At 41.4% G+C, this 24,286-nt stretch overlaps 3 protein-coding genes across 6 annotated transcripts; 2 read left to right on the top strand and 1 right to left on the bottom strand.

Annotated features, from left to right (window-relative positions):
• Window positions 1–874: 874 nt before the first annotated feature.
• Window positions 875–6,079, top strand: asb14b (ankyrin repeat and SOCS box containing 14b). The gene is made up of 10 exons (XM_043224283.1): window positions 875–941; window positions 1,493–1,633; window positions 1,713–1,765; window positions 1,867–1,998; window positions 2,434–2,592; window positions 2,977–3,222; window positions 3,317–3,494; window positions 3,560–4,103; window positions 4,998–5,151; window positions 5,302–6,079. The coding sequence occupies exons 2-10, from the start codon at window positions 1,509–1,511 to the stop codon at window positions 5,472–5,474; spliced, it is 1,764 nt and encodes a 587-aa protein (XP_043080218.1). The 5' UTR covers window positions 875–941; window positions 1,493–1,508; the 3' UTR covers window positions 5,475–6,079.
• Window positions 6,080–6,206: 127 nt separating this feature from the next.
• Window positions 6,207–18,865, top strand: tasorb (transcription activation suppressor b). 3 transcript variants are annotated; one of them, XM_043224282.1, is made up of 23 exons: window positions 6,207–6,788; window positions 8,045–8,190; window positions 8,339–8,431; window positions 9,117–9,189; window positions 9,783–9,874; window positions 9,982–10,116; window positions 10,206–10,321; window positions 10,418–10,449; window positions 10,541–10,646; window positions 10,727–10,830; window positions 10,914–11,017; window positions 11,219–11,291; window positions 11,386–11,460; window positions 11,550–12,257; window positions 13,132–13,400; window positions 13,484–13,604; window positions 14,554–15,395; window positions 15,496–15,615; window positions 15,735–15,894; window positions 16,303–16,402; window positions 16,488–16,666; window positions 16,751–16,885; window positions 16,975–18,865. In XM_043224282.1, exons 1-23 carry the CDS (start codon window positions 6,479–6,481, stop codon window positions 18,417–18,419), a joined length of 5,538 nt encoding a protein of 1,845 aa, XP_043080217.1. In that variant the 5' UTR covers window positions 6,207–6,478; the 3' UTR covers window positions 18,420–18,865. The 3 variants fall into 3 exon arrangements, with proteins under 3 accessions (XP_043080217.1, XP_043080215.1, XP_043080216.1); XM_043224280.1 differs by having other exon boundaries at window positions 13,478–13,604; XM_043224281.1 differs by having other exon boundaries at window positions 10,415–10,449.
• Window positions 18,866–19,454: 589 nt separating this feature from the next.
• Window positions 19,455–23,202, bottom strand: LOC122328536 (amphoterin-induced protein 3). Of its 2 annotated transcripts, none has more exons than XM_043224284.1 (2): window positions 22,922–23,202; window positions 19,455–22,832 (listed from the first exon to the last, which is right to left on the bottom strand). In XM_043224284.1, the coding sequence occupies exon 2, from the start codon at window positions 22,645–22,647 to the stop codon at window positions 21,196–21,198; it is 1,452 nt and encodes a 483-aa protein (XP_043080219.1). In that variant the 5' UTR covers window positions 22,648–22,832; window positions 22,922–23,202; the 3' UTR covers window positions 19,455–21,195. The 2 variants fall into 2 exon arrangements, with proteins under 2 accessions (XP_043080219.1, XP_043080220.1); XM_043224285.1 differs by having other exon boundaries at window positions 22,970–23,202.
• Window positions 23,203–24,286: the final 1,084 nt, after the last annotated feature.

Here is a 24,286-nt window from a genome sequence, read left to right as displayed (position 1 = left end):
ACCAGCACTTTATTTACTGTTTATTTTTCACTGTTTCCATTAAAAATCGTATGACTGCAATTGATTTTTAATATCTTTTGACAAACACCATCATAGTTTTATGACTGTTCTCTTTAATTGTCATTGTGTTTTTTTTTTGACAACGGTCAGTTCAGCATGGGTTATAATAGTAGTGAAGCATCAGGGACCTCCAGAAGATTTTATTCAATTTTTCTTTTTTTTCTTTTTACAGTAGATCCAGACTCCAAAATTATTTACTATACAAGTTGATCTGCAGAGCACTTTTAGTAAAAATCTGCTATACACATAAAGCATTTATTCAGTCCTCATTATGCAGCCTTATAACACTTTCTACTCAGGGTAAGATTGTTATATGTTGTTGTGCATGACTTATATGTTCTATTTTTGTAGCCCAAATGCTGCATTTATGCTTAGCAACGCAGTACTGAACATTACAACAAAAAAGATTGAGAATATATTGCATTCTTGTACTTCTGGGTTTTTTTCTATGTGATTTAATAATTCATACATCAGAGTGTTAATGTGTGTGTCTGCTGGGGTAGCTTTATTTAATCAATGCGCAGCTTCCTCTATCTGAGTGTGTGGTTTTCTACTGTCCACTGTGAATTTCAAGACAAATGGCTACCATTTAATTCAAACAGACATCTGAATACAAGAGAAAGTATGGCTCATTTTAAGTGTTCCTGAGAACACAAATGCTAAGAACATTAACTCTCGGGTCAGCTGTCTGCTGGGGTAGAATTGCAAGACTGACTGTCACGCAGTGGGTCAAAGCCAGGTGTTGGTTGGCTAGCTCAGGCCCCGTGAGCATGTATTTTTAACCATGCACAGATATAAATAGTTTTAAGAGTGTAAAGCGACCAAAAACACGGCACTGATACAACTGCCACGACTGTTTTCAATATTCCCCGTTGCCTCAGGTAGAAGAAACATTTGCCTTTGACTTAAGCATAAACAGATTATTTTCCTGGAAAGTCGCTGCAGAAATAGATTGCATGGGATGTGTTGCATGTTTATTAACATTCTTGACTCGACAGTCATTTAAAAGATGACGTTACCAAAGCTTCTAATTATGATTAGAACATTTACATTTGTGAATTTGACATTAAAGCAACAACTACAGAGTTGTGAGTGTTGGTTACACCTTTTGTAACTATTGGAAACCAAAGCTTTTATTCATATACAATACAGTCTTTGCAGAAAATAAAGTATAACATTGATTTTAGGAGTCCAACTAGCAAGATGCTAATCATAATCTAAACAATAAGCTATGTTTTCCTACATTAGAGTAGTCTGTTTATTGCGATGCTGTGATGGTTTAGAAAATTGAAAAAATTGACTTTAGTTATAACTTTATCCACATTAAGGTTTCTTAAACCTTACTGATACTTTAAAGTCACCTTGTTTTAACATTGTTAAGACAGAAAATGCCATTTGCTGGTAAACCTTGTGGTTCTGATTGCCAAATTAGAGTTTATTATTGAAATATGGAGGAAGTGTATGAGGCTGCGGAAGATGACTGGAATGATGATGATGATGATGATGAGGCCACTCAGTACATGATTGAACAGAGTCTATTGGAGTACAGTAAACATGCTGATTCAGCTACCAGGTACGGCTAAATCCCCACTTTTAATAAAGCACTAATAGCATATATCTTATGAGCTAACATTTTGATGTCCTTTCGGCAGTAATCCATTAGACTGCATCGACCATGAGGAAATTTTCACTGCTATACAAGCTGGTAAAAGCCAAATCCTCTAAAAATGTCTATCAGCATTTTCAGTTAAGTGCTGTAGAAGATCAGGGGTCTCTTCGTGATGCTCACTACATGTGTGATGCCAGGTAATGAGGATGCTCTGAAGGTCCTGGTGCAGCGGAAGGAGGCTTTGGCTAATGCAGACTCCAAGGGCTGGATTCCTTTGCATGAGGCAGCAGTGCAACACAAGAGGAGCATTCTGGAGATCACTTATGCAGGTCCAAGAGATACCTTACAGTATCTGTAGTATCTATAGAAGCTTATTTCCTCAGAAACAAAATGTTGAATCTATACTTCACAACTGTTTAATTGTACTGTATGGTGAAATTAAAAGGTATTGACTTGTTTTTATTCATACAGTGGCAGAAAAACTTTGTAAGATAAACATTCACAAAATAAGAAGAATAAAACTAAATCAGAATTGTGAGTTGTAATTTTAGAATTACAAAAAAAAATCTGAATTTGGTGTTTATAATTGGTAAAAAAAAAGAAGTCAAAATTGCAATACATAAACTCAAATTGTGATAAAATCTTAGTTGTAAGCTCAGTTACATTTTTTTTTATTTATCTGCGAAAATCAGCTTCCTGATAGTTACCTCTCTAAACCCCCCAGAACATGTTACAACATTCCTTAATGAGAATTCCTTATTCAGCATCTCCTCAGGGGTCAGGGCAATGCCGTACTCTGAGAGGGGAGACTCCGCTGTTTCTCGCCGTTGTCCACGGTCTCCGAGAGAATGCCACATTCCTGCTGCAGAACGGTTGTGACCCTGACTGTAAAAATGAGGCTGATGATTCTGCATTGGTTGCAGGTGTGGAACACAGTGCTATTTTTAGCAAACAGAATGCTTAGTAAGCGCACACTCCTCATTTAAGATTAAAACTGTAAGACTCTTTATCTTTTTTTGGGACAAAGAAAGTGCATTGTTATTTTAATTCATGATAAATGAATTACATAAATGAAAAAACGTATAGCACTTCAATATATATTGTGTTCCTTTAGCATTTGGCAAAGCTTAGTACCCACAGCAAGAAACTTAATTAATAACACTGTTAAACAGATTGATTTTAAGGTGTAGTGTTTTAGTTTTATATTTTGTAGTCAAAAATAGTGTATAACATAATAAAATAGATTCAATGTTACAATGATCATATCATCAGTATTGGTTTGAATCCATGAATTGCCTTTTTTCCAGCCATAAAGAATGACCAGTATGACCTGGCTCTGCTGCTGCTACGCTACAATGCCACAGTGGACCAAAAAGGAAGTCTTCAAAGAACCGCTCTGCATGAAGCATCCGTGCTCGGCTTGGATAACTTTGTATACCTCCTCCTACAATCTGGCGCCGACCCAAATGTCGTTGACGTCTGTGAACATACTCCTTTAGGACTCGCAGCTCAAGCCGGACATTTTAACGTTGTAGAGATTCTGCTTCAGAAAGGTGTTTTGCAATCTCTCTCTATAATCTATATTTGCCTGTCTATAGTGATCTGTCTGCCATTGAGCATAACATTTAATAACCTGCTCATCTTCAGGGGCCAGTGTGTGGTCCAAGCCACAATCTCTCGGTTCAGCCTCAGTTTTATTTGATGCTGCGGCTTCTGGAAACCCCGATATCATTTCACTGCTGCTGGAGTATGGAGCCGACCCCAACGTTCCCACCCACACCGGCCATCTCCCCATCCACCGCGCAGCCTACCGCGGACATCTGCTGTGAGTACCACCCTGCTGATGGGTTAATCAACATAGCGTTTACCCTAAAAAACTGTCTTTCACAGAGTCCTGGAGCAGCTGATCCCTGCGACTAAGAAAGAGGCGATCAAAGACAGCGGCATGAGCCCGTTACACTCCTCCGCTGCAGGAGGTCACTCTCAGTGTCTGGATCTGCTCCTGAGCTCCGGGTTTGACGCAAACTTCATGCTGCACCCCAGAGTGCGCAGGAACTATGAAGACGAGCGCAGGTCAGCGCTGTTCTTCGCCGTATCCAACAACGACGTCCAGTCAGCGAGGCTGCTTCTGGAGGCCGGGGCCATGGCCAATCAAGACCCTGTCAGCTGCCTGCAGGTGGCCATGCGATTGGGCAACTACGAGCTGATCAACACTCTTCTCCGCTACGGTGCCAATGTGAACTACTACTCCCGTGTCAACACCACCCACTTCCCTTCCGCCCTTCAGTACGCTCTTAAGGACGAGGTGATGCTGCGTATGCTGCTCAATAACGGCTACGATGTGCAGCGCTGCTTTGACTGCCCGTATGGACAGGCCTCGCATGTGCCCGTGGATTATGAGGGCTGGAGCGTTTCTGTCATCAAAGATGTTGTGGTAAGAACAGTTATTGGTCATTTTTCAGTGTCAAGGCGCATGATCTGATCTTGTCAAAAGGAATAATGCATCCAAAAATGACAATTCGCTCACCTTAATGTGTCATTGACATTCGAGGTTGGCCATTTTTAAAACAGAAATGCATACTTCCGCAAAGACACATTCAATTAAGACTTACAAAAGATTATTCATTGATAACGATAAGAAGTTGTTCTTGAGTATCAATTAGCATATTAGGATGATTTCTAAAGATCATGCTCGGCGTGTTCCTGGGTCAACATACTTTGTTGACCCTGGAGCAACATTTTAATCCAAACATTTAGTCTTGACCATATTTCCTAAACCTAAACGTACCTATGAGTAATGCATAAACTCAGATTTATTGATAGATGAATGACACTGATGAAAGCACCAACGACTGATTGTAAGCCTAAACTTGACAAAAACTATAAAATGGTTCTTTAAATCTGATTGGCTAATCATGATGTTCTTCCAGGGTCAATGAAGATGTTGGCCTAGCAACACGTTGAATTGAGAAAAATCGGGTCCTGCGTGACACTAAAGACTGCTGCTGAAAAATTCAGCTCATTACAGGAATTCTTTAAATACGGAATTGTAACAATATTCCACAATATTAATGTTTTTACTGTATTTTTAATCTAATAAATGCTGCACAGGAGACTACTTTCAAAAGCATTGAAAACACTTTTTCAATAACTGTCTACAAAATACAAAAGCACATATTCATAAGAACATTTAGGTCTAAACAATAATCCCATTGACTGTGGCAAAAGAGAGACCTTTCTTTCGGTTTTGGAACAACGTGAGGCTAAATCAACGATGACAGAAGTTTTATTCTTGGGCGAGCTGTTTCTAAACTCATTTTTTGTGCAGTTCTGTGAGGTGATCACTGTGTACTGGCTCAAGCACCTCTCAGCCCAAGTAGTGAGGATCATGCTGGATTACGTTGATCATGTGACCCTCTGCTCCAAACTGAAGAGCATACTAGTCGGACAAAAACAGTGGCCAGAAATATGTAAGATACAAGGTGAGTGCCAAGTCACATCTCGAGAGCACTCTTTTATTCTGTTCGAGTTTAATAGTCCAAAATGTGGTGTGTTACTTACAGGCTGCTTGTTGTAAGTGACCGTGTTTAAATTAACACGCAGCACATTCATGTATGTTCTCTGCTCTTCAGAAAACGCTCGAAGCCTGAAGCATCTCTGCAGACTGAGGATCCGCGACTCTTTGGGTCGCTTGCGCCTGAGGGCTCCAGTTTTTATCAGTTTCCTGCCTCTGCCTGCCAGTCTCAAAGACTATATCCGCTTCAAAGAGTACGACATTTACAGCAGAGGAAGTATGACAGAATAAAAGCAGATTGATAAACATGCACAAGAGAAGCTGCTATAACAATCTTTAGAAATGTTTACTTTTTATTAAAAAGCCTTGTGAAATATAAATTTGTGTTATGAAGACACACAGTGCTGAACATCTGTGATTCAATGGCTCCCAGTGACTGTTTGGTTACACGCATTCACCAAACATAACTTTTTTTTCTGCACGTTCAAGAGAAGAAAGGAACTCGTTCAGGTTTTGAACAGCTTGGGGGTGACTAATTGATGACACGTTTTTCCTTTTGCGTGAACTATCCCTTTAAATGTGATTTAGGATTCTGGCCAGTTACAAAACTATTTGTGCAAAGGGCCAGGTTTTCTTCTACTGAAGATTTTTTAAGATGTTCTTTGTATCATTTCAAATCAGAGCTTGACTGCCGCTGCCATTAAAGCTAAAGGGGATCAATTAAATTAACTTTCCTCTTAAATTACTATGGTGATAATTGATACTTTTTAAAAAAAAGCAGAAGCAAAAAAAATATCAAAATAGATGCGTTATCGCTAGAATACCCCTAATGTGCGTGAATTGTGAGAATGTGTGATCTGAATGACGCTTGTTAGAATTAAATGAACGTTAATTAATTTCCAGTCTATTTCATTCATGTTTTGAACTCACGTGATCACGGAACGAAATTGGTGAAATTGCAGAACTGCGCGCAACGGGCTCGTGGTGAATCCGGGTGCGAGGAAGAGCGACTTTCCCCCAAAGGCCTGTCGTCTGACAGCTCAACGACTCTCGCGCGCGCCAGCGACCACGGCTCCGCGTCATGACGTCTAGACGCTGCGCACTTCGCCGCAGCGCCGCTGGGGGGCGTCAGGCCGCGTGAATGTAAACAGAGTGACGCCAGAGTTTTGCAGTGGTGGGGAAGGTATACGTCACAGGCATAATGGCGGAGGCTGGTTGAGAAGGAGAATTACTCCGTGAAGCGGCACTGAAACCAACTTCATCGCCCGCTGACGAGGTGACCGCTGGTCCGAAAAATGGCTAGCAATTTCAGCCAGGAGAGAAAAATCGACAAGGAGAGCAGCAAGGCCGGCGGCCTAACCTTGGAGGATGGCGATAGCAAGAAACAATTGTTGTCAGCCTCTAGCACGGCCACATCCAAGCAAAATGGCGATCAAGCTGGATGTGAAGACGAGCAAATGTCTGAACAAGATGCTTCTGAGCGACGGAAGGCAGGGCTGTCGGACCTAAAAAACTGCGGCGGTTCGCCCTCGACGCTACCGCGGTCGGCCGAGGAGCTGCCAAGGAAGAATTTTCAGATTCCGAGGAAAACCAAGGAGCGGAAAGGTTGTGTGTCCCATTGCTACCACCACCACCACCACTACTATGTTACTGCTATTCCCGAAATGCACTGTTTCTGTTTCACAGCCTGCGATTTTGCTGAAAGCTCGCTGCTCGCCGCTTCGGGTCAAATGAATAGAGCTGTATTGATCGGTAAACAGGGGATCTATATAACGCACCGAGAGGCTTGCACTACTGTCATTAAACGAATTGTTAGCTTGTGCACCGCTCAGAGCTGCAGGAAATAAAGTCGTGCGCTCTTGTGCAACTCGAGCAGCACGTGAGGGTCCAGTTGATTTCAGGAGACCGCTCGAGTAGTTCAACGCGAACCTCAAAAGCGCTGCGTTTTCTTCCCACGGTTGTGAGCCGGTGTCAGTGCTTTGCTAGCTGTCTCCACACTCCTCCTCCCACACCATACAGTGCTGCCACCCCACATGACACACTTCTTCCCTCCTCATCAATGGCAGCAGTGTGATTCAGTTGACCACCGCGTTTCTCCCGTCCGTTTTTACGCACGACGGTTAGAAACACCTGTCAGCGCTGTACAACCAGCCTTATTAGGACGCACACCGCCATCCTTCACGCACAGAAGGCGCAGAGATATTACATCTCGCAAACAGAAGAAAGCTGCTTGAATTAAATCGAAAGTTTGCCAAACTGGGAGGTGTTTGTAGTAGTTATGCATTACAGCTTTCACTTTGGCCTGTGCTGGCGTTAGTGCAAGTGCTTTTCTTCTGTTGTTGTTTTTTTTTTTTTCGAGCAAGGCACTGAATAGTATTCTAAACAGCACTTGGAACTACAATTTATGTCGTTTTTATTAGTTAATAACTGTCAAAGCTGATTTGTTTGACTATCACGGACGTTAACGTTAATTGATCAATTAATGCAAGATCCAAAATATTCAGAATATATAGAGTTTTGCTAATTGATTATAAGCGTTTTTTTGACTTTATATAATTTTTTTGCTATTGTTGTGATGTGTTATATTTAATTTCAGCATCTTCGTGTGTCGTTGTGACATGATTATTTTTACGTAAACTTCAACAGCACCCCCAGGTATTGGAAAGCCCATTTAATGCACTGAACTGCAAGGTGGATTGCATTTTGCAAAGTGTCTGTCAGGTTATGTTTCGCTCAACTACGCATTTGAATGAAAATAAAACAACACCGATGTTGTGTCTTTATGCACGCTTCCCTCATGCAGTTGATTTGAATGCATTGATGTCTGCTAATCTCTGCCCTTCGCGTGTGTCGTCCTTCAGGTCTCCTTCAACACTTGCCTCCAGATTCCAGAGAGTTTGAGGAAGTTGTGAAGCTTCTGTCCACGTTCTACTTGGACGCCACCTCCCGTGGGACTTTCACATACACCAAAGCGTGTCTCATTCACAACGAGCTCTTGGAGAAAGAGGTGACTCCTGACTGAAGTTTATTAGTTGATGCTGATAAAAAGCATTGTTATCTGCTTTAAAAGACTAGATGATCGAAAATGTCCCCAAGCTAGGACACGAGGACTGTTTTCAGTGAGTCAAGAAATGAATGATTCGTCTATTTTGTAGTTCATCGAGAAGAAAAGGGAACTGAAGCAGAATGGCAGGACAGAGGCAGAACTCGCGGAATCCTATGCTTTTTTGCTGCCTGAGAGGAATAAGGTAAGACTGTGTCGTTTTTGCTTCAAGTGACGCAATATCTGATTTGAAAGCGGTTATAAACATGGAGGCATAGTTCATTCAAAAATTACAGCCTCAAGTTCACCCTCAAGCTCTTTCAAACACGTGTAAGTTAAAGTCACAAGAAGATATTTTGAAGAATGTGGATAACCAAACAGTTGCTGTTAGCCATTGACTTCCATTGTATTTTTTCCATTCTTTGGAAGTGAATGGTGACTAGTAATTGCTGCATACCAACATTCTTCTGGATAGTTTTCTTTAATGGAGCAGAGGGAAACTTGAAGCTAAATTATGCCTTTTATATTGACATTTCTCTTAGTTATTGAAAAGTTTATCATGTATTTACTACGTCGCTGCTACAGTAATTACACTTTTATCGGCACTTTAAATGAAATACAGCAGTGCAAGCTTTGTTCTGATCTCTCAAACTGACTATATCATATATGTTCACGAGACTGTGGTTCCAACTCTGAAATTTAAGATTAGATTTAACAGCTTGATGTTGCAATGTCTGATTATTTATCAGGACATACAGTGTAATCTGTAAATGTAAATGTGAGATTAATAATTCTGTAAGCCAGCAAGTTGTAAATGGCATCTTTTAGTGATGGTCTTGGTCAAAAGCTGGTCTGCTGTAATCAAAGTAATATCTGTTCGTCTTTTCCAGGCTCACTGGATCTGCGAAAAGGGTCTTTCTGTGGGACATTCGCGGATCAACAATCTGGGAAGCCCCGTCAAAGGTGAGTGCTTTGGAGGGTCTGTTTATATATGTTTGGTTGTTTTTATTTGCCTCGGAGGACTCTGGTTTGGAGTGGTTGAATTGGTCAGACCAGAAAGACTGCTGCTCCACAGTTTCTTGTGATCGTGAGGCCAAATAAATGTTAATGGCCCAAACTCACTACAGACATGAATTTTAGTTTGGATAAACATTTTGTAAAGTAACATCTGTTTTTTATATTGGTCACCCCTATTACTACGTTCTATTTTCAGAGCGTGTTTGAGGTTTTGGAAGTAACATGACGTTCATTTTGTTCTTGGCTGAGTGATCAGCAAATTTCTGATTCATGGTTATCTTTGTACAGTTTAGAGAAGCAGCTGCTGTGTTTTCACAAAAACTAGCATCTTGTGAATTTTGACTAGGGTTGTTTGAACTGGTGAAATGAAATAGATTCTGCAAATATTTAATATTAGTAAACATAGCATGCTCTGTGCAGAGACATTCCAGATGGATTGCTAACAAATTTCTTGGGATTACCCCAAGGCTTTTTGTTGCTTTCAGGAATGTTGCCCCAAGTAACTCTCATATCATTGTTTGCTGCTTTTTATATTTTTAGGGTTTACCTCTCAAAATACTCAGATTTGTTACAAATGAATCCATTTGAAGTGGGTGCTGCTGGAGACATAATAATATTTAAAATCATGAAGGTAAGCTATTGGTGGAGTCTTAACATTTACACATCAAATCTGACTTTGAAGTAGTGCGTTTCACAGTGGTTTCAAAAACAATATTGACCTTTTGTCTTATTCTGCAGGGTAAAGTGAAGACAATATTTGACAACATGCCCAAAAACAATCTTGAGCCGACCCTTAAATATGACAGCCATGTTTTCAAAAATGCCAGCAAAGTGACCTCATTATTGTCCTATAGGGCCTTTGAGCACACTCAGGTAAGTGTTTGAAATAATTTTTCAGTGTTTTGTGCTCTATTATTTGTTTATCTGTATGACCTGTTGTTTTCCTCTTTGTTTTATTCCAGCAATACTTCTATGAATTTGCATTTGAGGAGCTAAGGTCAAGGCCCAGGCATGTGTTGCCATATGCGGTTGTGTCTTTCCAGTACAAAGGCAAAGAGTCAGCCACGGCCACACACAGGTATGCACAAGATCACTGATGACGTGCATAGAAAGTTTATTACAATCTGTTGTGGTTTTATTTAGATTTTGAGCTATTTGTTTTTTCTTTTAGTAGGTTAAACAGCATGTTATATGAAGGGCAAAGAGGTATGACGCCTTTTTTTTTTTTCCATAGCATTGTAATAAAACGATCAGATTGGTATTATATTCAACTTATTGTGTTAATTTTTTGATTTAGTTCGGCGAAGATATACGGTTTGGAGTGGCTCCCTGGTGAATAAGGGAGAAGAGGTCTATCAAGTTTACATCCGGTCATCGAGCCTCCATCACCTCCCTCTTAAACTGTGAGTCACCTTTCCTTTTACTAATGAAGTTTAGCAAAAATGTTGTGCATTGTTTTTAAATTGCTTGTTCTCTTTTCCAGCCCAGACAAGCTTGACATTAATACGGCTATGCATCTCGATCAAGTGAAGAGAAAGATCCCACCCGTTCTGCTGTCATGGGAAGCGTACAGTGGATCGCGAGAGGGTACGATGAGGACTGGTGACGCTTTTCAGCACAGCATTTGATGTATCGGTATTGACGCAATAATGTGTTGTGGTATTTTTCAGCATTTAAGTGTGGGATGTACTGCAGCCTGTATGAGGTCATGGGGAGGAGTAAACAGGAAAACAGTCTGTCGGGACTGTTGCACCGGCTTGAGAGAGAAAGAATGGTGAGATCATTCACAGCCCACTTTACGCTTTATTGAATTAATGTCCGCGGCTTTACTCTAGCTGGGCGGCACTGCCAACCCACTCCCCTGTATACCATGTCTTCAGTCTGTTGATAGAATCTGTGTCACCGATCTGTTATGCAGAATTTAAACTGCCTGTGTTTTATTATAGTCATGCTATAATTAAACTCTTCACTCTAGGTTTTGGTGAAGCCATTGATAGACAAAGGATTTCTCTTCCTCCTTTCGTCTTCTCAGTTGCACACTACCCCTGGTAGGTTATGCACATCTTCTAACCACATATGTGGCACTGACAGTGTAATTTTTTTGTGGTATAATAGAGGCCGTCTGTTTTTATTTCTGTACAGAGCGACTAGGAAGGAATAACAGGGTTTTGCAAGCGCTTTTTGTATTTCAAGAGCAGAGAAGCACCTCGAAGTTGAGTAAGTGTCTTTGTTTTAAGTGTTTTGTTTTTTTGCATGTATTCTTCATTGATTTACTTTCACTGATTTCTTTTGTTTGTTTTTTTTAGTTTTGAAGAACTCTGGAGTAGATGAGGACCCTCTGGTTCCATTAGAGCCTAAAGACCCAATCAGCCATCAGCTGGATAATTTTATACCCGCCCTTCATCATGGCCTCTACAAGCTGCGTGCCAATCCACCCAAAGAGCTTGCAGCAGGACTAAAACATCAGGTGCTGGACTACCTCAACCAGAAAGAGCAAGGTGTCATACGGCCTTTCCACATAGTGGAGTACCGCCATAGTTTGGATGACCGGACTAACCAACACCAGGCACCTCGTCCTAAGAATATGGATGTGGCACTGAACTCTTACATATATGGTCCGGGACAGTTCCAGCTGCCTGTGGAAGCGCTGCAGCAGGGTCTGATGGACAGCCAACAGGGGACAGCGTCTCCTCCAGCAGGTGCAGAGGAGTACAGTCCTGTCTCAGACTGGGGAGGGTCGGACAGACAGGCTCCTGGTAGCAGCACGATTGGGGTTTCTCAGTCCAACGGCAGTGCTCAGAGGGCACAGGGAGAGTATGACAAAGAAAAGATGGAGAAATTGCTAAAGCTGATACAGTTACATAAGCGGACTTTGGGCAAGGAGGAGGGGGGCGGGCCTGAAAGAGAAGAGGACTGGGACCCTGCTGGCCTGAAGAGGAGACTGGAGAGGGAAGGTCCTGGGGGTGTGAGCAAGTACCTTAGGACGGGTCTGCTAAATGGAGAGCCAGGAAGAGGTGAGTACAGCTTGGTTCTAGAAACCCTGTATATAACATTTGGAAAGGGCTGAAAATTTTTTACAAATTCTGGAAATGTAGTCTCATTAGTTATAAATTTTTTTAATTAAATGAATATTTATTTATGAATTTTATTTAACTTTTTTATTTAGTTTAATATACACAATTAAAAAGCATATAAAATGAAGTAAAATTGACAAAAAATAAGGAAAGATTAAACATACATATCAGATCCATGCTACACCCCATATACAGCTATAGTCCTATAAATACATGCAACTCAGTGAGTAGAATAAAAACAAAAACCATATATATTTATATACATTAGTATATGAACCAACTCATCAATTACGGAGAGACAGGGAAAAATTGTTTTTATTATTATATTTTTATATATTTTTAAACTATTATATAATTATTAAAAATAAATGTGTGTGTGTGTGTGTGTGATATATATATATATATATATATATATATATATATATATATATATATATATATATATATATATATATATATAAGAATCAAAGATGTCATGTAGGATAACAATCCTATTTTTTTTTTTTTTTTTTTTTTTTCAAAGCATGAAGTGTAAATTTAAGAAAAACATATTATATAACAAGTGATTATGAATGAAAAAGCATAATAGTAAAAAAATGTCTAGACCTGCATGTAAATATTGATCTTTTTTTATGATGTAAGTACAGTTGAAAAGCAGTTCCTGTAAATTGCTAATGTTCAGCAGCTATTGTGAAGTTTTTATTTGTCCCTAATGAGAGAGAGTAGGTGCTGTATCTGCTCACACAATAGAGCGTGAGTTCAGTTGCTCAGTGACATGAGATCCTTGTTGACATCTGTTTTCCCCTTCTCTTAGTGGTGATGGACAGCATGGGGCTGTGTGACACGGACCTGCGGGAGCGCGTGACTCAGAGTCCCACCCTCCGGGACACACACGCCTTGCTTAAACTCTTCCTCAACACGCTTAACAGGATGGCCCAAAACTCTAACACTGCCAGCAGCCAGCCTGCGATGCTCCCCAAAAGTGCAGAGAGACACGACTCAAGTGACTCAGCCACCCACTGTGATCTTGACCTGCGTGGCAGGCGTGCGGATGAGGAGCAGGTTAACCAGGACTACTTGGAGGTGTGGACTATTCCTCATGTTGTATCCAATGCTACACTCGGTTGTTGTTCCCGCTAATCTGTAGTATGTGTGTTTAGGAGCAGATGGCCTGCAGCAGGAGCAGTATAGATGTGTACAGTCCCTCGTACAGTCTGGAGCAGCAGCCCTCTCGTCAAGCAGAAGCTTCACATCAGAGCCACCATCTCTGGAGAACGTCCACCAGAGGTCTGTCCTCACCTGCATGACTCCTTCTTCTTCACCTTCACTTAAAATAACAGACTTCTTGTTAATATACACTACTGTACACTAAGGTTTAAGGTGGTAAAATTGTTTCTGAAACAAACTAAGACTAAAATAATCTATATATTGTGAAATATCTTAGATTTAAAACAACCTTTTTGTAGTCAAATGTATGGCTGCACGATTAAGACAAAAATCATAATTGTTGATTGATTCATTGATTCCCTTGAAATTGTAATTGCGCTTATTAATTACAATTATCACAATTTAAACTAAATGTGTATACCATCGTTTGAAGCAACTTCATGGCATATTTTTACATGAACATAAACAAGCTGAAAACACTCCAACTGAAAAACCTTCATTGCTTTTCTATAGTATTAAGCTTCAAATGTCAATTTTACATTGGATTGGTTTATCCTTTAAATAATTTAAATGAAAAAAGCAAAACTGTGAATTGTATTAAAATGTTATAATAAAATCTAAAATGAAAAGAATGGACAACCCCTTAAGAGAATCTGTAGAAAGAACAAAACGCCATACAGAGTAACATAAGTGGACTTTGAATGATTTCATAATTGCAGCATCTGTAATTGTAAAAATACTTCTTAAGAATTATTTATTATTATTATCAGTGTTAAATAGTTGTTCTCCTTTAATATTTTTGTAGAAATACTTTTTGTTGAATACAATGCACTTATTTAAAACATTTTGTAACATTATAGGTTGTCTTTACTGTCAATTTTGGTCAATGTAATACTTGCTAAATAAAAGTAATAATTTCATTAGAAATAACAGTTATCATTTATAGTTAATGTGCATTGAAATTTTTTTATTTAAACATGCATTCTTTGAGTCATATCTCAAACACTTATTCATTACTATAGTTTTAGATAATAAATTGACCAAACTTATATACATGTTCTGTTTTTAGCTTCAGAGGGTGTTGGTGAAGCTTGCTCGAGTGGAGGCGAGAAGCAGGTACCCTCTACAAGGAAAGTAGTAGACACTATCCTCGACAGTGAGTTCCAGAACCTCTGCACTGGGATCCAGAAACTGTTGGAGGCCCAGCATATAATTTACAACCATCAGCCTCCTTTGCCGCGATGTGAGGATCAGGCAAAATTGTCAAGCTCGGCATTCTCACCTTTTGTATCCAAATATGTCTCATCAATACCTGTTCAGAGCTACGTTAACACACTCTGTGAAAAGATGAACCATTTGATCCAGGATCCCAGTGCACCTGCACAACCCGTGGCTGTTGTGTCACCACCTGCTGTTGCCCCAGTGCCCGCCCCCTTGCCACCCGCTCCACCCCCTTCTGCCATGCCGGCTCCTACCCAACCCACGCTGCCCTCACCACCTGCTCATCCTCCCACTAAAACATTATCTCCAGTGCCTAAGTCTCAGGCTTTGTCGAGCAAGTCGCAAGCTACCGCTAAACCACCTCCTTCAGGAAAGCATCGCCTCGGCACTGTCAAAGAGGTCCACCTGTTTTCAGCAGAAAAATCAGCTGACCCCAAGAGTACAGATGTTGTGGAAAATCCTATGTGCTCCCCATCAGCTGGAAGTGCCAGTCAACCTCCAGTTGCATCAATCCCAGAGATTCCCTCAGAACCTACTCATGCAGGAACCTCTAGCACTGTGGGAGGCAGCGTTATTGGGCAAATCAAGCCTGATGTGTTGTGCACGCTGATGGAGATCATGCAGAAAAATGCAGTAAAGTTTTACATTCAAAGAGGTGATGAGGAGAGCAAACTCTGCACTGAGATCAAGGTCTGAAAACATAAAGTGTCAGAATATTCAGTGAGGCCTGATATATTTCAACAACCTTTGAAACGCCTTATCTTTAACCTCATTTATTTGGTTTAAACAGGAGTATTTACGCAGCCTTGGCAATATTGACTGCAACCCTCCGAATTACCTGGAGAGTAAAAGTCAGCAGAAGTTCATGATCATTATTCAGAATGAGGATATAGCCGCTCATGTACATAAGGTACTTAATAACTCACCATTTTTAACTTTTTAAGCTGTTTTATAACTTTTTCATAGTTAATTAGTGGCACAAAGCAAACTGAGAATCATCTGTTTTAAGGCATTTTTTTCTCCATTTAGATTCCAGCACTGGTGTCCCTGAAGAAATTGCCCACAGTTTACTTTGCTGGAGTGGACAGCCTGGATGATGTGAAAAATCGCACTTACAATGAACTTTTTGTGTCTGGAGGACTCATTGTGTCAGATGAGCTTATTCTCAACCCTGACAATATAACACTAGGTGAGAGCTAAAGGTAGATTGAAGTAGAGGGGTTTTTAATATCTTCAGGCACCAGCTTGTTGATTTCCTTTCCCTCTTCAAGCGTGAATGCGTATTTTGATCTTTAAAGACTGCATGAAATGCGAGTTTCTTAATACATCTTAATGATTTTGAGAATAATTCATTCATGCATGTTTCATTTTTAAACTGAACATTTTTCAAACATAGTAGCTTGATCTTTCACCTCGCTAAATGTAATTCTTACATTTTAGAACTACCTTTATTCAATCAACTGTACAGAACCACCCTACGTTTTATTCAGATGTTTCTTTTTTTCTTTTTTTTTTTTTTTTTTTTTTTTTTTTATTCAGATTGTTACAACGTGCAAGAAAAGATTGAGACTTTACACATTGACATGTATGTTTACAGAGAAGCTACAGGCATTTCTCAAGTTCCTGGAGGAACAGGGCTCACCTTGGAAGTGGAAGGTGCACTGTAAGACTCAGAAGAAGCTTAAAGAGCTCAGCAGGTTAGAGACAAATGGATTATTATCTTTTGCCAATCCTGACAGACTCTCAGTCTCCAGAATCTCACTCATCCTCACTCTTTCACAGGTTAAACACTGAGGCCCTGGATCTGTTGAACCTGCTGACGTCCTACCAGAAGAAACACCTGGTGGAGTTTCTGCCTTATCACGAGTGTGACACTCCATCTAGGCAGGCTCCTGATTTGGACTGTCTGGTCAAGCTGCAGGCTCAGCACACACAGCTTCGACACCTCATTTTCCTCACAGGTACTTGGAGGTTCTGGTGAATATGAATGTTGGTATGTGAAGTTGTCTTAAGATTATGTTTCTTGGTTCTGTGTTTGTAAATAGAAAAGCACGATGACACATTCTCCCAGTTCTCCAGTAGTGGAGTCATCGTTGCAGGTATGAACGACATCATGAACAACTTCCAAAGTTTGATCAGTGTCCCGGAAGAAGTAGCAGTTGCTTCCCTACCTGAACCAGGTAACTTTAGTGCTTTACTACTTCAGACAAAATTGCGAAGGAATTACAGATCTAAATTTTGACACGCTATCTTCTCTTTGACTGCTCAGTGGAGCCTGATGCCGTTCGAGATGAGGAGGACATGTCTATAGACTCTGAAGACGACATGCCCATTATCACAGAGACGTCCATTCAGACTGAAAATGAACTTCAGGAACCACAGGCACCTCGGCCACCCCCACCGCAGACCGATGGATTTCGTCCTCCCTTCCCTGACCAACCCTGTGTGGACCCCATTAGTGATCCACTTGTACCACCAAACCCCTCCACCTACCCCACCCAGGGCGCTTTCTCCACTGATTATGCAGCTCTGAAGTCTGCCATCGCTCAATATAAAGCTGCCAGCCAGGAAGGCTTATCTAGGCCTGATGTAGAAGACCCCCTTGCCAGTTTCGGTGTAAACCCCCACCAGAGCTACCTGTGTCCCAGCTCGGCACAGTGGAGCCCTTACTCTGGTTCTCCCGCATACCATATGTCCTCAGCATATTCGTCTCCAGTTAGTATGGCCTCCAGAGGATCAGAGTACAGCCAGACTCCTGCTCCTTCTGGGACCCAACCGCCAACAAACACCTCCGCCATACTTGTTCCTCAACCACTCACTGTTCCCCTTTCTCTCCCTCAGCCCCCTGTTAGCTCAGTGGAGGTGCCTTCTATTCCAGAATTGGCCACCTCTCTTCAGCCACCGGGACAGTCTCTACCTCTCCCTGACAGCTTGGGAGTGCCTGGGGCTGCAGCGGCAAGCACTGCTAACCAATTAGGACTTGGTGGCTCTCAAACTGCTAAGATGGTTGTAGAGTCTGCTTCCTCATCCACTGCTTCTTCCTCTCTTCACACCACTTTTCCTTCCTACCCAGATAATACTCTTTTTCCAGCCCTCACTCCAATTCCCCCTGTTCCAACGCTTTTCGGCTGGGGTCCTACACAAGGAGTCCAGCAGGGTTACGTGGCTGGACCGAGTGGGGCTGGATTCGGCGCTCTACCTTCCACCCAAACCGAGGCCGCAAGGCCCGCTGATGGATCATGGGTGGGAGCCACTGAGAGCGAAACTGCTCGTGGACAAGAGGAAGAAGGTGCCCCGACTCCTAAAGTGGGCAATCAGGAGGCCGGTGGAGAGAAAGGAGGCACATTGGGTAGTTCAACCTCAATTGGCCAAGGCAGCAGAACTCCAGTGAACTCGTCCTGTGAAAGTCGGGGTGGCGGTCAAACCCCTCTCAATAGGGGAGGCACTGCCAGCAGAGGACTCTTACCCATCCCTGGAGCACCGATGGGAGCCTTGTGCCGAGGCGGACACAACAATAGCATGTACAATCCCAGAGGAGGACATCCTGATATGATGCGTGGTGGTTTCAGGGGTCGAGGAGTACCGCCACATCCCATGAGATCTAGACCGGGTCGGGGTCACATGAGAGGGGGCCCATCCTGTAACTGGGGTTATCCCCCTGGGAGGGGAGGGGGTGGTCGGTCAGACTACTATTCGGACTACACCTATAACTAAATGCCATAGGGATGCCCTATAGACTACTGGCATTAGGAATGTACATATTTAACATTAAGAGCACATCAAATCAAAATATCATCTGAAATAAAAAAAAAAAAAATGAAATCTGGTTTTGTATGACTGAGGTTGGTGACTCAGACATTGGCCAGATTTTCACTGTTTTCAGTAATGCTCTTCCTAAACATGTTTGAAAAACCTTGTTCATACCACTATATTTATATTGCCAAGAAATGTAATTGCCTTTCAATGTTTCATTTTTGTCAATACTTTTCGTTCGGATTTTCAACAAAAAAATGGTTTGTGAACAAGAAGCAAAATGCAGACAATATTTTTTTAAAGAGAAAAAGTGAGTCATTCTTCATTTTAGCTGTTTTTTGTTTTGTTTTTTTCATTCTTGGTTGTACAGATGTTCTATTAAAACAAGGTTGTATCAAACATTGTGATATTGTGTTCAGTATTAACTTGAGAATGTGTGAACTCTTTGTATATGTACATAGTTATTTATGATGCTATATAAAAATGGTTACAGGTTTTCTTTTCCAATGAGGTTAATCAATGCCAAAGCTGTTTATATGTGTACATTGGCAACACTCGACCTAATAGTTTTGCAGACGGCCAGTAGAGGGCATCATTTCCTAATGGATTCTGCTGGCCTGATGCTGATGCAGTTTTCTAAAGGGGTTATTGTTTCTTGTCAAAAAAAAACGAATTATTGTGTTTAAATATATAATGAAGATTATGCATCTTGATTTCAAAACTGACTCTGAATTTGCCCTTTGTACGTGACATACATGAATATGGTTAGCTGAAGTTTTGTAGAAAATACCTCAGGGCATTTCACAAATGTTACTATTTACCAGATAAACAGCTATGTCTCTGAAAACAATGCGTAAGATTTTGTTCAAAACATTTTTATGCTATTTCTTTATCCTGTGGGATGAGAGTTGTATGTTGTTTGGTTCCAGGATGCGGGAATTTCTGTGTGTTTTTTCTCTGTTAATAGATGATCTGGCTTTTTATTCCTGAAAATTGGCTGTTGAAAGTGCAATGTCAAAAGTATGTTTTAAAATTATCAGGCATCTTTCACAATGTCCGTTTAAAAAAAAAACTCTTTTGCATGGTTTGGAAATGTTTATTATGCCATTTTGCTGCTCACCAGTTTACATTCAAAAAAATTATAATTTTTATGTCACCACCTGAGTTCAGGATAGTCCAAAACACATCAGCAGCATAAAGGGAAAAAAGAAAGCTTAAAGGATTAAGGAAAGGCTGAAAAATTGCTGGAGTGCCTAGTTTTGCCCCAAAGTGTAATCTGTTAAATCTGACCTTGGGTCATCTCATCTCTCATTTGATCTTTCATCTCTCAAAACAACACTAGTATAACAAACACAGCACACAGGCAAGGCTGTAAAGAGGCAGTCAATGTTACATAACTCTAGTAAAGTTAGGTTTTTTTAGGAGCCTTGATGTTTATCTCATCAAAAATGAGTTTGCTGATTAGATCAATCAGTCCATTTGGCAAGTCTGATTAATTGGTCAGTTTTTATAAAATGCTGTTTTAATGTTAAGATTGTACAGGTTTGGATTAAGAGGATCTAATGAGAAATTATAGTGCATGACCACATTTTTTAATTTATATTTTATAGAGTAGATCTGGTAACATTGCATTTGGCAGGACTGCGCGACAGATGAGCAGCCAGGGGACATGTGTCGACGTATTATGAATGTGAAAGTGGGTTGCCGCAGATAAATCTGATCACATCTGGAAATGGGCTGCTTGGATTAACTCTGTACCTTTGCCGTGGTGCTCTTTCATTTTCATATTTTGCTTTTACTTTGCATACTGTGCATGGTGTGGGAGGAAAAATTCTGGCAGGGGTGTTAATCCTCTCCAATAGCACATCCCTGTAATGAAAGAGCAATTTGCTTAATGCAAAGTGCAGAGATGAATAATATCACACATAAACAGACATCACTACATTGCCTTTGCTTTTTCTTCTTCATTTATCATGTCTCTCCTTGGAGTTACTCGCTTTTCGCAGCTGCTTCGTGTGAACTAGTAGTAGAACATTTATTTTTGCATACCGTCAAGCTTTCGCATCAAACTTTACCACCATGTTTTCTTGACAAAGGATTAGCTGTATATAATGGTAATGACGCAACCGAAGAGATTAAACCTCCGTCTTAAATGGATCCAGAAGGCCTTCTGTTGTCCTCTCTTTAAATCAATGTCTGCTTATAGTATCAAATCAACAGCACCTAGATGTTTCTGACTACCATCAAAGGACAGGGGTTTATCTTTCTGAAAAACCTTGCAAGAAGAGCTTGTGGTCACCTTCATCTTCCCAGCTAGTAGATGTACCCCACATACTTGAATCAAAGGCAGCTCTGATTCAACTTTTGTTCTGTGCAAATAACACACTACATTAGAGACACCTTAAATGTTGCTGTTGTCATGACAATCTGCGTCTTTTGTTGAGATTTACTGAGCAAACTTGTGCTTCTTTCAAGCCTTCAAATTCAATACACATGCTCTTGGGTCTTACAAATGATACATTCACTGCTATGGATTTTCAGCGCATTACTAGCAGTGCAGTCCCACGCATTCAGCGTAAACAAATGGATTACTTCATATTGTGAGACAGGAGACACCCTCTAAATCTGAGGATCAAAGTAATTTATTAGGTAATTATGACAGATTAATTTGTGATGCTTGTCCCTATGGTTCAAACAGGCTTAAGCAATTCTGCGGGATTTTGAAGTCACAAATTTGCTACTCCGAGTCGTTTCTACCTCTAATTATGGTGAAGTTTTCTGTGTCCCATTCAACTGTAGGCTGTTCAACAACAAATGCAGCTTTCGGGTGGCCGTTTTTTCCTGTCATGAGTGGCTCGAGGAACACTACGTGCCTGTCGGACTGAGACTTGCTCTTGAGTCGATCGGTTGAAGGGGCTGCAAAGATAGAGGCCAGAGTGCAGTGGTCCTCCCTAAAGGTTGAGATGGCCGGAGAAGGAGGAGGAGGTTTGCAGCAACCACAACGACATGGGGTTAAATACAAATACATTAAAATGAGGACAAGGGTCACCACACATCCCAAAAGAGTGGTGTAGCCTGTGTTGAACGGCTCCTCCGCGGTACGCTGGGCTACCACCGTTAAATTTACTTCTCGTGATTCGTTGATCATCCTCGCATTATCCACAGCAGTGCACTGGTAGACCCCCGAATCTATGGACTGGGCAGCTAGAATATCCAAGCTACCGTCTTGATTGAGACGTAGAGATCCATTCTGGATCAGCTGAGAGATGTTTTCTTGATGCGGAATGATCCAGCTGTAAGACAGATCTTCTCCGTTTAGTGTCCCAGTGCAGTCCAGTCTCACTTGTTCACCCTCGTAAACAACTTTATCAGCCTTTGGGGATATCAGGGATATCATCTTCCCAATGGTACAGTTCTCAAAGAAGTGCGAAGAGCGCAGAAAATTAATTGGGATTCGAGGCTCGCCATACATAAGACACTTGTAGTCATCCTTGTAGTCTTTCACACTTGGATATCCCTTCTGCTCCCAGTGCCAAAACATGCGGTACATAGAGCAATCGCACTCCAGACTGTTATTGTGCAGGAACAGGCCTGTTTGGACTGCAGCCGGCAGCACCACAATGTCATCCATAGGCAGACGAAACAGGCGGTTTGAGGAGAGGTCCAGTGTAACCAAGTTGGGGTGGCTGTGCTTACGAATCGAGAAGAATGGGAAATCTGTGATCTGGTTGAGGCTGAAGTAAGCCTTCTTCAGATTGCCGAGCCCCATTAGGGTGTTGCTCTCCACGCGGGTAAGACGATTGTTGTAGAGCAACAACACCTCCAAGGCTGGCAGGTCCTGGAAGTGATGCTTCCCCACCACCTGCAACTTGTTGGAAGAGAGGTCCAGGTATCGAAGACTGCTGATGTTATGGAAAGCTCCCGGGCTTAGCAAGGAGATGCGGTTATGGGACATATGCAAAGCGTGCAGCCTTGGGAGCCCGTAGAAACTGCCTCCTGCCAGCCATGTTAGTCTGTTATGACTGAGGTCCAGGACCGATGTTGTGAATGGAAGCGGATTGGGGAATCTATCCAGACCCAAGGAGCCACAGTTCAGTATCTCAGATATACACAGGCAGCCTTGAGGACAAATAGCTCCCGTGAGCCGAACCAAGAGTGAGATCAAAACCACACAAGATGTATAAGTCATTCTTTTGGTTGCACATAAACAGGATTACACTAGGAACAGAGCCAGTACAGTTGATACAGAAAGCCCTCTGCTCTTAAATCCTAGAAAGGTCGTTTTACATCTGTCATGCCTTCCAATATTTCACAGATGGCCATCTAATTTCCTGTGTACCATGCAGATGGGCAGTATCTGGGGCAGGGACTGGACTAAGAATAAAACAGAATGCAGTTACTACATGTATTTAAAACGAACAGTTAACCTAGTCTAAGTGCACAACATACACAGGAAAGCCTACCAGAAAAGTAACTCAGAACCTTCTTAGATCCAGTTCCTCTGTTCTTACTTTGCTGTAACAATCCATGGTTAGAAGTTGCTCAAGCAGATTATCCTGATCTGAAAGCATCCAGAAAGTCCAAAGCGTTTCCCAGGAAGTTTAATATATATCCCTAAAATGAAACTCTCACCGGTTCTCCTGAGGCTGAGCGCCCTTGTTGTTTCCAGAGTGTCCTTTCATTGAGTGATGAGCCCACAGAGCGCAGCACTAATCTCTTCCCATCCTTGCCTCTGCTTCCTATTCAAAGCACCGCCTCACGTCTCTCCCTCTCACACTGTGATTATTCCCGATACGACTCTCTCTTTCTGTCTTTTCCTCACTCTCCCTTTCTCTCTCCAATTGTTTGGTTCCTTTAATCCCCTCTGGATTTGTCTTTTTCCATTTCATTTTTTCCCCACACAGCACATCTCTTAACAGGATTTAGGATGCTGTGTGTCTTACATTTCATGAAAATCATCAAAACATTTGGACTTAGATGAGAGGGATTTTTTTGTATAGCATGAGGTACCAGTCAGCTTTAGAAACCACAGCTTTGACTCCCCCTCATATCCACTGCCAGGCGGTGTTTGGCAGCTGTTGTCGGTTGTCTTGGTCATGGTGGTCCTGAGGGAGCTGACTGCTGTCACACTGAATTGGTCTTGGTTTGTTTGTGCTTCTCCAGGTGCCTTTGGCACACTTTCATCATCTAGTACAAGGGTAGGGTAGTATCGATATTTTGACCCTTTTACAACAGTTCCAGATTCATTCGATTAGATGAATGTGCATCTATCTATCTGTCCAACTATCTAATGGATCACTTTATCTGGAGACAAACCTGATAGCTCTAATTTTTAATATAATCACCTAATTACATCCACCTTCATTTGTCCAGGCTTTTTAGTAAAACTGTATGGGTACGAAATGAGCCCATGCAAGCATAATGTTTTGTAATATAATGGATCTTGGAGTCATGGCAAGATAATCAGTCACAGCATGTGTGACAAATCTAAAAGTGTGAAATGGAATTAGGATGTTTGTTTTGAAAGAGTGTCATTCTGTTAGGGTGGCATCTCTTCAGAAACACTGACACATGGCATAGATAGCTGGCAGCAGTCACATTGACAGAAGCACAGAGTACTCCCACACACAAGACCAAACCCACTGATATGTCTTACAGTATTTCAGAAAATTACTGGAGACAGCTTTGCACAGTAGATCTACTCCACACTCGCAGGACGTGGGCTCATGAAATGCTGAATGTGTGGGAAATTGACTGAAAGGGAGAAGCTCTGAATTCCGTTGCTGCCTTACATATTCTGTGACGACAAAACCATTTAACGTACTCTG

Source organism: Puntigrus tetrazona, chromosome 23 (genome assembly GCF_018831695.1).
Source record: "Puntigrus tetrazona isolate hp1 chromosome 23, ASM1883169v1, whole genome shotgun sequence".
Classification (NCBI taxonomy): Eukaryota; Metazoa; Chordata; class Actinopteri; order Cypriniformes; family Cyprinidae; genus Puntigrus; species Puntigrus tetrazona.
Note: the sequence above shows the minus strand (reverse complement) of the source record. Positions and strands in the feature narration are given on the sequence as shown.